Source organism: Macaca mulatta, chromosome 2 (assembly GCF_049350105.2).
Source record: "Macaca mulatta isolate MMU2019108-1 chromosome 2, T2T-MMU8v2.0, whole genome shotgun sequence".
Classification (NCBI taxonomy): Eukaryota; Metazoa; Chordata; class Mammalia; order Primates; family Cercopithecidae; genus Macaca; species Macaca mulatta.
The window spans coordinates 120330035-120345196 of NC_133407.1; the positions used below are offsets into that span (position 1 = coordinate 120330035).

Sequence of the window (15162 nt, forward strand, 5' to 3'; positions counted from 1 at the left end):
TGACCCCTGAGTAGCCTAACTGGGAGACATCCCCCACTAGGGGCAGTCTGACACCCCACACCTCACAGGGTGGAGTACACCCCTGAGAGGAAGCTTCCAAAGCAAGAATCAGACAGGTACACTCGCTGTTCAGAAATATTCTATCTTCTGCAGCCTCTGCTGCTGATACCCAGGCAAACAGGATCTGGAGTGGACCTCAAGCAATCTCCAACAGACCTACAGCTGAGGGTCCTGACTGTTAGAAGGAAAACTATCAAACAGGAAGGACACCTACACCAAAACCCCATCAGTACATCACCATCATCAAAGACCAGAGGCAGATAAAACCACAAAGATGGGGAAAAAGCAGGGCAGAAAAGCTGGAAATTCAAAAAATAAGAGCGCATCTCCCCCGGCAAAGGAGCGCAGCTCATCGCCAGCAACGGATCAAAGCTGGACGGAGAATGACTTTGACGAGATGAGAGAAGAAGGCTTCAGTCCATCAAATTTCTCAGAGCTAAAGGAGGAATTACGTACCCAGTGCAAATAAACTAAAAATCTTGAAAAAAAAGTGGAAGAATTGATGGCTAGAGTAATTAATGCAGAGAAGGTCCTAAACGAAATGAAAGAGATGAAAACCATGACACGAGAAATACGTGACAAATGCACAAGCTTCAGTAACCGACTCGATCAACTGGAAGAAAGAGTATCTGCGATTGAGGATCAAATGAATGAAATGAAGCGAGAAGAGAAACCAAAAGAAAAAAGAAGAAAAAGAAATGAACAAAGCCTGCAAGAAGTATGGGATTATGTAAAAAGACCAAATCTACGTCTGATTGGGGTGCCTGAAAGTGAGGGGGAAAATGGAACCAAGTTGGAAAACACTCTTCAGGATATCATCCAGGAGAACTTCCCCAACCTAGTAGGGCAGGCCAACATTCAAATCCAGGAAATACAGAGAACGCCACAAAGATACTCCTCGAGAAGAGCAACTCCAAGACACATAATTGCCAGATTCACCAAAGTTGAAATGAAGGAAAAAATCTTAAGGGCAGCCAGAGAGAAAGGTCGGGTTACCCACAAAGGGAAGCCCATCAGACTAACAGCAGATCTCTCGGCAGAAACTCTCCAAGCCAGAAGAGAGTGGGGGCCAATATTCAACATTCTTAAAGAAAAGAATTTTAAACCCAGAATTTCATATCCAGCCAAACTAAGTTTCATAAGTGAAGGAGAAATAAAATCCTTTACAGATAAGCAAATGCTTAGAGATTTTGTCACCACTAGACCTGCCTTACAAGAGACCCTGAAGGAAGCACTAAACATGGAAAGGAACAACCGGTACCAGCCATTGCAAAAACATGCCAAAATGTAAAGACCATCGAGGCTAGGAAGAAACTGCATCAACTAACGAGCAAAATAACCAGTTAATATCATAATGGCAGGATCAAGTTCACACATAACAATCTTAACCTTAAATGTAAATGGACTAAATGCTCCAATTAAAAGACACAGACTGGCAAACTGGATAAAGAGTCAAGACCCATCAGTCTGCTGTATTCAGGAGACCCATCTCACACGCAGAGACATACATAGGCTCAAAATAAAGGGATGGAGGAAGATTTACCAAGCAAATGGAGAACAAAAAAAAGGGAGGGTTGCAATACTAGTCTCTGATAAAACAGACTTTAAACCATCAAAGATCAAAAGAGACAAAGAAGGCCATTACATAATGATTAAGGGATCAATTCAACAGGAAGAGCTAACTATCCTAAATATATATGCACCCAATACAGGAGCACCCAGATTCATAAAGCAAGTCCTTAGAGACTTACAAAGAGACTTAGACTCCCATACAATAATAATGGGAGACTTCAACACTCCACTGTCAACATTAGACAGATCAACGAGACAGAAAGTTAACAAGGATATCCAGGAATTGAACTCATCTCTGCAGCAAGCAGACCTAATAGACATCTATAGAACTCTCCACCCCCAATCAACAGAATATACATTCTTCTCAGCACCACATCATACTTACTCCAAAATCGACCACGTAATTGGAAGTAAAGCACTCCTCAGCAAATGTACAAGAACAGAAATTATAACAAACTGTCTCTCAGACCACAGTGCAATCAAACTAGAACTCAGGACTAAGAAACTCAATCAAAACCGCTCAACTACATGGAAACTGAACAACCTGCTCCTGAATGACTACTGGGTACATAACGAAATGAAGGCAGAAATAAAGATGTTCTTTGAAACCAATGAGAACAAAGATACAACATACCAGAATCTCTGGGACACATTTAAAGCAGTGTGTAGAGGGAAATTTATAGCACTAAATGCCCACAAGAGAAAGCAGGAAAGATCTAAAATTGACACTTTAACATCGCAATTAAAAGAACTAGAGAAGCAAGAGCAAACACATTCGAAAGCTAGCAGAAGGCTAGAAATAACTAAGATCAGAGCAGAACTGAAGGAGATAGAGACACAAAAAACTCTCCAAAAAATCAATGAATCCAGGAGTTGGTTTTTTGAAAAGATCAACAAAATTGACAGACCACTAGCAAGACTAATAAAGAAGAAAAGAGAGAAGAATCAAATCGACGCAATCAAAAATGATAAAGGGGATATCACCACCGACCCCACAGAAATACAAACTACCATCAGAGAATACTATAAACACCTCTACGCAAATAAACTGGAAAATCTAGAAGAAATGGATAATTTCCTGGACACTTACACTCTTCCAAGACTAAACCAGGAAGAAGTTGAATCCCTGAATAGACCAATAGCAGGCTCTGAAATTGAGGCAATAATTAATACCAACCAAAAAAAGTCCAGGACCAGATGGATTCACAGCTGAATTCTACCAGAGATACAAGGAGGAGTTGGTACCATTCCTTCTGAAACTATTCCAATCAATAGAAAAAGAGGGAATCCTCCCTAACTCATTTTATGAGGCCAACATCATCCTGATACCAAAGCCTGGCAGAGACACAACAAAAAAAGAGAATTTTAGACCAATATCCCTGATGAACATCGATGCAAAAATCCTCAATAAAATACTGGCAAACCGGATTCAGCAACACATCAAAAAGCTTATCCACCATGATCAAGTGGGCTTCATCCCTGGGATGCAAGGCTGGTTCAACATTCGCAAATCAATAAACATAATCCAGCATATAAACAGAACCAAAGACAAGAACCACATGATTATCTCAATAGATGCAGAAAAGGCTTTTGACAAAATTCAACAGCCCTTCATGCTAAAAACTCTCAATAAATTCGGTATTGATGGAACGTACCTCAAAATAATAAGAGCTATTTATGACAAACCCACAGCCAATATCATACTGAATGGGCAAAAACTGGAAAAATTCCCTTTGAAAACTGGCACAAGACAGGGATGCCCTCTCTCACCACTCCTAGTCAACATAGTGTTGGAAGTTCTGGCTAGGGCAATTAGGCAAGAGAAAGAAATCAAGGGTATTCAGTTAGGAAAAGAAGAAGTCAAACTGTCCCTGTTTGCAGATGACATGATTGTATATTTAGAAAACCCCATTGTCTCAGCCCAAAATCTCCTTAAGCTGATAAGCAACTTCAGCAAAGTCTCAGGATACAAAATTAATGTGCAGAAATCACAAGCATTCTTATACACCAGTAACAGACAAACAGAGAGCCAAATCAGGAATGAACTTCCATTCACAATTGCTTCAAAGAGAATAAAATACCTAGGAATCCAACTTACAAGGGATGTAAAGGACCTCTTCAAGGAGAACTACAAACCACTGCTCAGTGAAATAAAAGAGGACACAAACAAATGGAAGAACATACCATGCTCATGGATAGGAAGAATCAATATCGTGAAAATGGCCATACTGCCCAAGGTAATTTATAGATTCAATGCCATCCCCATCAAGCTACCAATGAGTTTCTTCACAGAATTGGAAAAAACTGCTTTAAAGTTCATACGGAACCAAAAAAGAGCCCGCATCTCCAAGACAATCCTAAGTCAAAAGAACAAAGCTGGAGGCATCACGCTACCTGACTTCAAACTATACTACAAGGCTACAGTAACCAAAACAGCATGGTACTGGTACCAAAACAGAGATATAGACCAATGGAACAGAACAGAGTCCTCAGAAATAATACCACACATCTACAGCCATCTGATCTTTGACAAACCTGAGAGAAACAAGAAATGGGGAAAGGATTCCCTATTTAATAAATGGTGCTGGGAAAATTGGCTAGCCATAAGTAGAAAGCTGAAACTGGATCCTTTCCTTACTCCTTACACGAAAATTAATTCAAGATGGATTAGAGACTTAAATGTTAGACCTAATACCATAAAAATCCTAGAGGAAAACCTAGGTAATACCATTCAGAACATAGGCATGGGCAAAGACTTCATGTCTAAAATACCAAAAGCAACGGCAGCAAAAGCCAAAATTGACAAATGGGATCTCATTAAACTAAAGAGCTTCTGCACAGCAAAAGAAACTACCATCAGAGTGAACAGGCAACCTACAGAATGGGAGAAAATTTTTGCAATCTACTCATCTGACAAAGGGCTAATATCCAGAACCTACAAAGAACTCAAACAAATTTACAAGAAAAAAACAACCCCATCAAAAAGTGGGCAAAGGATATGAACAGACATTTCTCAAAAGAAGACATTCATACAGCCAACAGACACATGAAAAAATGCTCATCATCACTGGCCATCAGAGAAATGCAAATCAAAACCACAATGAGATACCATCTCACACCAGTTAGAATGGCCATCATTAAAAAGTCAGGAAACAACAGGTGCTGGAGAGGATGTGGAGAAATAGGAACACTTTTACACTGTTGGTGGGATTGTAAACTAGTTCAACCATTATGGAAAACAGTATGGCGATTCCTCAAGGATCTAGAACTAGATGTACCATATGACCCAGCCATCCCATTACTGGGTATATACCCAAAGGATTATAAATTATGCTGCTATAAAGACACATGCACACGTATGTTTATTGCAGCACTATTCACAATAGCAAAGACTTGGAATCAACCCAAATGTCCATCAGTGACAGATTGGATTAAGAAAATGTGGCACATATACACCATGGAATACTATGCAGCTATCAAAAAGGATGAGTTTGTGTCCTTTGTAGGGACATGGATGCAGCTGGAAACCATCATTCTTAGCAAACTATCGCAAGAACAGAAAACCAAACACCGCATGTTCTCACTCATAGGTGGGAACTGAACAATGAGATCACTTGGACTCAGGAAGGGGAACATCACACACAGGGGCCTATCATGGGGGGGGGGGGAGGGATTGCATTGGGAGTTATACCTGATGTAAATGACGAGTTGATGGGTGCAGCACACCAACATGGCACAAGTATACATATGTAACAAACCTGCACGTTATGCACATGTACCCTACAACTTAAAGTATAATAATAATAAATAAATTTAAAAAAATAAAATAAAAAAATAAAAAAAATTAAAAAAAGGACAACTGCATTAAAAAAACATTCAACATAGAGTTATTTAATATAAAAATATTCACAGCCTAAATATGTGTTAATATGACACTGGTTATGTAAAATAATACATTGGAATAATATATACTCAGTCCATAATATTTTCCAAAAATAACTGTGACATAATACTCCCCCTAAGCTAGACAAAAACTCCTTGCCCAGCCAAATAACAAAGGGAGGAGGAAAACAGATGGAACAAAACACACTAAGCAAAAAAAAAAAAAAAAAAAGATGACAAAATCCAGGCAAAAAGCGTTAAAGGAAATAAACAGGAATATTTAATCCTAATAAAAGGTGCAACTCCCCCAGGAGGCTGTAATGGTGACAAATATGAACATTTGTGCACTTAACTGCATAGCTTGGAAATGTGTGAGGCTGAGACTGACAGAGATGCAAGAGAAACTGATCATCCACAGTCACTGTGGGAGGCTTTAACCTAAAAGTGAGCAGATCACCCAGACAGAGATAAGGCTGAATAGACTGCAAGGAACTAAAAACTAGGCTCAGAGTGTGTGAGCTCTGTACCTATGCCTAGAATAGTGCTAGAGGGAAACTGGTAAACTATTAATGGATTGTTTTGGTGTTGGAAGACAATACGTGTTCTTTTTCTCTTTCTCCTTTTCTGCATTTTTCCATAATGAACATTCACTTTTATAATGGAAAAGGAAAAAGTACAAGTCCAAAGAGAATGAGGGCCTACATCACAACATCATGAACACAGCATTCCATAGCATGTGCTGAACTCAGCTCAAATGAGTCCAGCAGCCGTGCACAGCTGTGGATAGGGAGAGGCAGGGCTCAGGGAGCGACTGGCCAAAGGCGAGCTCGCCTTCCTCACTCCACACCAGAGGAGCGCATGAGGGCCCCTTTCAGAGCTGGGCCAGATCTTCCTCTCGGGCAGGCCAGGGTGGGGGGATTTATAGGCTCAGAGGGATCCAGACATCTGTGCTTGAGTCTACCGGCAGCACTAACCTTCCTGGTGAGAAGCAGACAGAGCGCCATGCAGTCAGGCTGTCCCTCCCCAATGTCCACAAATGCTGCCTTTGTGTTGGGGCGCAAGCCCCCAGCCCATATGGGCAGAGGACACAAGAGAGAACAAATCCTGCAGTGTCTTGCTGAACTGTGGCTGCAAGGACCAGTCACATGTGTGACTGGGCTTTTAACATTTTTGGAAGTGGCTGCCAGCCCAGAGCTCTCCTGATATCCTCCCGGGCTAACTTGTGGTCTCCTGAGGAACCAGAGGAAGGACTGCTAAGTGTTGCAGCATTGATTAAAGCACCGTGTTTGGGCTTAAGTCATCTCTTCTATAATTAAAAGAATCCAACCTGAGAGACATAATTGAATATCCAAAGGGATATATATGTCTCTAAGGTGTCAGAAGCTAGGGAAAAGGAATACTGCAACAGAGAACCAAGCTGCTCAATTACAGCTTTGAATCATTTTTGGAATAGAAAAGGCATAAATAATACACACATACGGGTAATGGATAGCTGCTGAGAGGTTTGGGGCAGCTGATACACTCTTTGTTCTCTGTTTCTCCCTTATTGGAAAGGGAACCAAGACTTAGACAAAATCAGAGAGGATGTGAAGTAAGCCCACTGAGCAGCGCTATGGGGCCAGCTCTTCCCCTCATCCTTACTACTCCCAGACCACATTAAATTAGCATCCAGCCAGGTGCAGTGGCTCACGTCTGTAATCCCAGCACTTTGGGAGACCGAGGCGGGCGGATCACCTGAGGTCAGGAGTTTGAGACCAGCCTGTCGAACATGGTGAAACCGTCTCTACTAAAAATACAAAAATTAGCCAGGTGTGATGGTGGGCACCTGTAATCCCAGCTACTCGGGAGGCTGAGGCAGGAGAATCACTTGAACCCAGGAGGTGCAGGTGGAGGTGAGCCGAGAGCACGCCACTGCACTCCAGCCTGGGTGACAGAGCAAGACTCTGTCTTGAAAAAAATAAAATATAATATAAAATAAAATAAAATAAAATAAATAAAATGAAATAAAATAAAACATAAATTAGCACCCTCTCTCAGTCTCGCTGGTGAGGGAAACTATTATTGAGATGCTACAGCTGGAAATAATGCCACAGAAGTTGCACTGTGTGCACCAAGGTGAGTTACAAGAAGACATGTGGGGACAAGGTGGCATTCTCCATGCTTTCCAGATCATTCTGCAAACATGGCTGCTAACTCTGCATACAACTTGAGGGGTGTATTTCCATTCACTGACTGCCCCCCTCCCCACCCAAGGACACACTCAAACATAAGCACATTGCTCAATTCTCTCCGTATCTATGTACATTACCATTATGAATAACTCTTCTGTTTCTGCTGGGTTGTATATGGCCAAGATATAAAGCTTAGAGTGAGCTATTTATCATGATATTTGAAAAAATTAAATTAAAAAAAATATTTTGCACTTTGGGAGGCTGAGGCAGGTGGATCACTTTAGGTCCAGAGTTTGAGACCAGCCTGGTCAACATGGAGAAACCCCATCTCTACTAAAAATACAAAAAATTAGCCAGACTTGGTGGCAGGTGACTGTAATCCCAGCTACTTGAGAGGCTGAGGCAGGAGAATTGCTTGAACCTGGGAGGTGGAGGTTGCAGTGAGCTGAGATCGTACCATTGCACTCTAGCCCGGGCAACAAGGGTGAAAGTCCATCTCAAAAAAAAGAAAAAAAATATTTTGCCAAAAAAATCTTTGAGGTTTTAAAAACCAATTTCCACATGTCAGATCCTCCCTTGGGTTTGGCTTTCTCATCCTTGCTTGGCCTCAGTCTGCTGGATTTCAGACATGGCTTGATTTCTTTCTGTTCTAGTTCTCTAGGTCAATGCAAATTTCTGAGGTGAGCAAATGTTTCCTGTACTGTTCTCTGTGAAGGAAGCCCAGAAACAGAAGAAAGAAATTTTGCCTGAGAAGCCAAAAGAAAGATTTTGAAGGTAGGATAACAGATCTTACAGCAGCCAGGGCCGGGCTGTAGTGGGAGGCACAGATTGTGCTCTTCCTAGGCCCAGGAGCACAAACACAAAAAGCCTACCAACAAGGCAATGACAGAGAGTAAAGGGCCAGGTGTTAGAAGGGCAATTGAGAGAGGTGGGGACATTTGTAGGTGATGGTTGGCAGGCTGCCTAGGTCTAGCTCATTACTGCCATGTGGGAACACAGCACTGCTGCAAACCTACCAAAAGGCAATTCTATTATATCTGGAACACAGCAATATGAGGGCAGGAAGAAGAGCCTAATGCCTGATGAGGGCTCACTCAACACTTATTGAATGAATGAGGGCCTTCATGCACAGAGGGTGGACTGTCCTGGGAGCAATAACGGGAAGAGATGGCTGGTAATCTGGAGGTCTCACAATCAAGAGAGGAAATAATTGCAGAGTGAACTTGAGCCACAGCCATGAGATGGAGAGGAAAGGGTGAAATGCAGTAGACATTCTAAAGAATTTTCAAAAAGCAGTGCTCAGCGAAAGACCAGATGTGCAGGACTAGGGTGGTGATGAATCTTCCAGGGGATGCCTGCGATGAACTTGTCTAGAGGGCTGAAGGACTGGTCACAAGGGAGAAAAGGTAAACACATTCTTCACTAGTTTCAAAGCCCTTCATCTTGCTCTCCCAGACGACCTTATTTTCTCTTTCCTCCGTTCTCCCACAAAAGGGATCAGGGGATTAACCAGGGATCCAGAGGCCCAAGTGCTGAGAGAAACAGACCCAAACCTATAGCTAATTAGGTGATGAGGTATTCATTCAGGCGAAACTGCAACGGAGTTAACAGAGGAACGGGCAGGGCAGGGGAAAAGCAATGGAGAGGAAGGGCATCTATGGGAAAGTAGAAAGAACCACTTGGGCTATATGTGGAGTCATGACATATTGGCAGTATGGTAGGCAGGCAAGGACTGAAAGGGCTGAGGGAGAACCTCAAAGAGTTCTCAAGTCATGGATTTTCACAGCATGAGGCATGCCTTGGGTTCTGGTCCCCAGTTTTCTTAAAGACTGAGAGCAGAGATAAAAAAAATATTGCCAAGCAAAAGTATTCAACGACAAATACATGGCAGACTCAAGACAGCTGCTCAGCTAAACCAGGTGAGCCTTTTCATGGCATATTTTTTGTGGGCTTCAATCTAAAGGAAAATTTGTATAATTATCAAATTGGGTCTAAGGCCTTGGATAAATCTCAACGTTCACTTTAAAAGATACACTTCATCAACAGTTTAAGAATAACTATAACTACTTGTTAACCAAAAAACTATTATAGTAGCTAATATTTACTACTTAGTCAACTAATTCAAAGATTAATGATTGCTAACTAAGGGCCAAGGCGTTATGCTAGGCCCTTTAAATGCACTGTCTTGTAAATCTTTACAAGGATTCCATGATGGTTTGGTGGCATCATGGCAAATTTACCCATAAGGAATAGAAGACCTATCTGTAGGACAAAGTATGGAAAAAAAATTTTTTTAACAAAAAATAAAAGCAAGACCTAGAGATGTTAAGTCACCTGCCCAAGGTGAGCCAAGGTTAGAACCCAAGGTACTTCCACTCCGAGGTCCTTAGGTCCTCGTTCTAAGCCAAGGGTCAGCAAACATTTTATGTGAAGGGCCAGATGGTAGATATTTTTGGCTTTGTGGGCAATATGGTCTCTGTCACAACTACTCAATTATGCCATAGTACAAAGCAGCCATGGACAATAAACAGATGGGCATGGCTATGTTCCAACAAAACTTTATTTATGGATACTGAAATTTGAATTTCATGTAGTTTTCACGTGTCACGAAACAGCACCATTCTTTTGATTTTCCCCCAAGAATTTTAAAAAGTAAAAATCAGGCTTAGCTTGTGAGTCATAAAAAAACAGGTGGTGAACTGGATTTTCTCCACCCAATGCAGTTTGCCGACCCTGGTCGAAGCCACTAGGCTCTGTTGCCCTCCAGTTAACATCATGTGCTGGTTTCCTCAGAAGGCCCATAGATATTTTAGGAAAAAATCGCGTGAGAGTATGTCTGGATGGGGCACATAACTCTGAAATACAATTGTGGGGAAAGGCCCAACTGCAATAGCTCTGGCTCTGCATGACCCTTGTCTGCAACTTGAAAACATCTTTCTTCCTCCAAGTCCCCTTACTTGCACTCTTCTATTGAAATAAGCATTGATTCAGGTCACTCTGAAACCAGGGGAAATTCTAGGTAAAATGGGGATGTTTCCTCCCATTCACCATGATTTTCTGCAACCATAGGCCCCGTGTGCCCTTCTTACCTGCAGAGTTTGACTGAAGCGCTTTAATGGCGTGGCCTTCACAGGCGGGATGAGGTTTGCTAGTGACGTAACTCTGGAAAGGGGTTTGACCCGTTTATTACTAGGCTCCTATAGAGTTAAAAAAAAAAAAAAAAGTAAAATGTCAAGGTCAATTGCAAAGACAACATAACCACCATACAACTGTGTTCCGCTCCACAAGGTGCTGGCTGTACACTGATCTATGGAATACAAAGTGTCACGTCTCACTCCGGCTGTATGGAGATGACCTGGCTTAAGAGGCAGGGAAGGACAAATGGCAGGCAGGGGATGTCAACAGAGGCATCATCTGGGAAGACAGAAAAGGGGCAGGGATCTGCTCCTTATCCCTCACCCCCCAGTATCTGCCAGCTTTTAATTCAGAAGCTTCCGCTTAGTAGAACCAGTCTCCCCACCCCTTCTGTAGAGAAAAGCAGCCTCTGATTTCTCACCCAATTACCTTGTCTTTTGTTGCTTCTGGTTTCATCTTTTTAAAAACCTTTTCTTCACCTTGCCTAAAGCCACTCTTATGCAATGGCTTTCCTAAAGCACCAAGATGGTTTTCTTAGTTCATTAAATTTAAAAAAATTTTTTTAAAAAGAAGTTCTATGGGCTCTTAAGAAAGCATCTTTGTATCTACAGTATATTTGAAATGCACATATTAATATTTATAAATTATAACCAGACAGCAAAAGAAAATGTATAGAGAAAAAGCCCTACTATGGACATCAGTTTCTATACTACATACAGCCACAAGTGTTGAAAATCACCTCCACATAAAACATTATTTGCAAATCTGCAAGTTACTTCAAACCAGGCTGATAGGTGGGAGGGAGCCTACCCATTCCAAGGACTTTGCAGACAAGAATTACATAAATAAAAACAACAGGCTGGCCGGGCGCAGTGGCTCATGCCTGTAATCCTAGCACTTTGCGAGGGCGAGGCGGGTGGATCACAAGGTCAGGAGTTCAAAACCAGCCTGGCCAAGATGGTGAAACTCCGTCTCTACTAAAAATACAAAAATTAGCTGGGCGTAGTGGCAGGTGCCTGTAATCCCAGCTACTCGGAAGACTGAGGCAGAGAATTGCTTGAACCTGGGAGGCAGAGGTTGCAGTGAGCCGAGATTGTGCCATTGCACTCCAGCCTGGTTGACAGAGAGAGACTCTGTGTCAAAAAAAAAAAAAACAAACAAACAACAACAACAACAAAACAGGCTATGAGGAAGAGAATGATGCTGGACACAACATTTTTACAAAGACAAAGAGAAGAGTTACCCTTGTCCTCCTAAGCTCCATCTGACCTGTAGTAGATGCTAGACAGCACATGAAGATACCAAATTTTGACGGACAAAGCCAAAGTAGCCTATTGTGGTGGCAAACCTCAGTCATTTCCAGAGGGAGCCTCTAGGTATTCATCTTTCCTTTTCAGCCATTGCTTTCAAAGTTTCGAGGGTTAAGGCAGAACTTCAGATTCTCCAGGACATCTCTGCATCCCCGTTCTGAACAGAGTAGGTGCCTGGAAAAACCTTTCGTGAATTTGGAATCCTGCTGAGACACTCTCATGTCATTTTATGTCCCTGCCAGTCTCAGAAACCAAAAGCCTTCTTTGAAATAGACTATCTCCAAGCTTTCCGGCATTTACATATAAAAATTTAAAAACTTAAAAAAAATATTCAATATAATCCCACAGTGTGGCCCAGAATGATTTCACGATTTCTCAAAGCAGTCAAATACTTTTCCAAGACAGAGCATGCAACCAGGCTGCTGGGTACCTCTCCGGCTTCTTAGCGTGCTAAGCTGAACAGACAGCAGAAAACTCTCAGAACACTAGGAAGGCTCAGTTCCAAAATGCAGAGGACGAATCTCCCAAGATGAGAGCCATTGCGTGACAATGATTTAAGAGCTGAAGGGAAAGATCTGACAGCTCTTCTGCTTCAGGTGACAATGCCCTTCAGGATGCTCCCTGGGCAGTGCCAGGCTCTTGAGCATTTGTGCCCAGAGGAGGGTTTAAAACATTTTTTTACGTCAGAGCTGCACCACTGGCGTACTGAATACACACATACACACACACGCATGCGCACGTACACACACACACACACACACACACACACACACACACACACCGCCTCTTAAGCATCCCCTGAATTTGTCGAAATGGCTCCTGCTGTGGGCTGAAAATGCCAGGTTGGTAGCACAAACTGCATTACAGCAAGTGAGGTGACAAGGATTCCCTGAGGGAGCAGGACCTGGTCTCAGAGAATCCTGCCCACTGACTCTGAGTCTTTCTGTCTCTCTCTCTCTCTTTTTTATGGTTAAAGCTGCTGGGTCAGATTTTTATATTAGAATGGGGAGGTTGAAAGGCAAACGCCAACTGGGTTCTCTTGTTTTAAAAAGGGGCCAGAAAGCACTGCACGCTAGGCAGGATGGGGGATGATCCAGCTGTGTTCCACTTGCTGTATCATCTTTTCTAAGGTTCTGCTGACTTTGCTGTCCGTTTTGCATGACCCAGTCAGACAGGCGTTTTCTGCACAACTATAAGATGTAGGTTCAACACAAATGCAAGCCTCTCTGCAGGTTGAGTGCAGTGCTGCTACGTGAGATTGTAATTAAAACTGATTTCCTAAGGCACTGCCGATTTGGATGTAAACATCAGGCTGCTCTTTGGCAATCTGACATTCCCAAGTAATGAACAATTGAACCAGAAGCCGTTGCTGTGTGATTTAGTGCTACGATCCAGCAATGTAAGCAGGTGCAATTTCAAAACCAGAACACTTACAGGTTATTGGATCTATGGGGGAGGCTTTATGCCTAACCCATATGAGTAAAGTATGAATTATGGTGTTCTCCTTGAGGGCTTCTGTGAGAATAGAAGATTAAAAAAATTCCTGGCCTCATTTGATTTTTCTTTTCCATTTACTCAATATGTCTCCAGCTACATTTTACTGCTGTCTAAAGAGAGCCCTCAGGGAAAATATTTCCAGATTCTTGTTAAATAGCTCTACTGAGAACTAGCAAATGCAATTGCAGGGATGCTTTCAGGCTTTATAGAGAGATAACAGAACATAACCTGCAGGGACGCTTCCTAGTCCAACAACTCAGCTGCCAGACCAAGCGGGGCAAGGTCAATGCTAAACCCAGGAACCAAGTGTCCTGTTTCAAGTGCAGACACCACCCCCCACCACGTGATTTTAAGACAGGGCAGGAGGGTATCTCACTAAAGTTTAAAAAAAAAAGAAAAGAAGAAAAGACATTGAGCATTCTGTATGGACAGTATTTTGTGAATAACAGTTTTGTTTCATCTGTTCCAGGACTTACAACTCTTTTGTTTCTCTTGTCTTATTGCACTGGCTAGAATCACGGGTATATTGTTGATTACAAGCCAAGACAGTGGGTATACTAGTTTAATTCTTGGTTCTAAAGTAATTATTAATGAGATTTCATCATTAAATATTTGCTGAGAGCATGGGAGAGGCACCCTTTATCACACAGAGAAAGTTCCTTTCTGTACCAACTTTGCTGTAAATTTTTATCATGAATTGGCAGTGGCTTTTATCAAATGTTTGTTTGATAACATTTGATAAATGTTAGAGGACAAGGAAAGAAAAAAAAAAGGAAGGGAAGAAAAGAAGGGAGGGGTGGGAAGAAGGAAAGGAGATAATAAGGAAAGGAGAGAATAAAGAAAGGCATACAGGTCATATTTTTTCATAAATAAACTGATTTGACAATTTAAAATATCTTGTGTTTAATTACGAACAAAGGAGAATAAAACACTCTATGCAATTTTATTCTTAGTATGATATTTTTATTAAATGAATTTTGATATTCCTTCTCTAGGGTATACAATGATTTTTATCCTCTCCTCATTCTTCCCCTCAACAGGTAAAAGCCAAAGCAGACTGTCTGCAATGTAAGAAAATGCCTATGGCATCAATATAATCTAGCATACTTTTTTATTCCTCCAAAAATAGTTCCATTGAAACAGACATGGCATACAGGAACTCCCCACTCATTTTCCCTGTGCTTTCTTTTTGCAGCCAGAGTGGGGTGGGGAATAGGAGGAATATCATCCATCTCATGTCTGCAGCTGCCCTGAGACTCTACCCCTAATGAGCCTCAAACACCATCCAGCAGAGTCTGGAAATGCAGTCACTGGCATAAGGACTCAGGCTGCTGTACTGCAGGGCAGTGTGGCTCTCAGCTGCTTTACATCTGGTCAGGAGCAAGGAAGAGGTGAGAATCGATTGTGCTAGCAGATACTCTTGCCCATGAGTTGATGGAGCCAAATAAAAAAATCTTTCAAATGTTTGGAAATGCCAGGAATGCCTTTTCAGGGTTCTATCTGTATGCCGGGTGTGTGTGAAAACTGTACTCCCA

General features: G+C 42.0%; 1 protein-coding gene and 1 long non-coding RNA gene across 14 annotated transcripts in view; one reads left to right on the top strand and one right to left on the bottom strand.

The window, feature by feature from the left end:
- ARHGEF3 (Rho guanine nucleotide exchange factor 3) overlaps positions 1–15162 on the bottom strand; it is a 347459-nt gene that overhangs the window by 42111 nt on the left and 290186 nt on the right. For 9 of the 11 annotated variants that reach the window (XM_015130642.3, XM_077993227.1, XM_028844283.2 and 6 more), the window contains one exon: positions 10775–10882. In XM_015130642.3, the coding sequence (XP_014986128.1) occupies positions 10775–10882 (108 nt within the window). Of the gene's footprint in view, positions 1–10774; positions 10883–12063; positions 12193–15162 lie in introns of those variants that run through there. The other 2 variants (XM_077993231.1, XM_001101218.5) reach the window with 2 other exon arrangements.
- Positions 1–15162, top strand: part of LOC144339254 (uncharacterized) — a 29368-nt gene that overhangs the window by 692 nt on the left and 13514 nt on the right. For all 3 annotated transcript variants that reach the window (XR_013414078.1, XR_013414079.1, XR_013414080.1), the window contains exons 2-3: positions 8339–8459; positions 14823–15018. This is a non-coding gene — a long non-coding RNA (uncharacterized LOC144339254). The remainder of the gene's footprint in view (positions 1–8338; positions 8460–14822; positions 15019–15162) is intronic.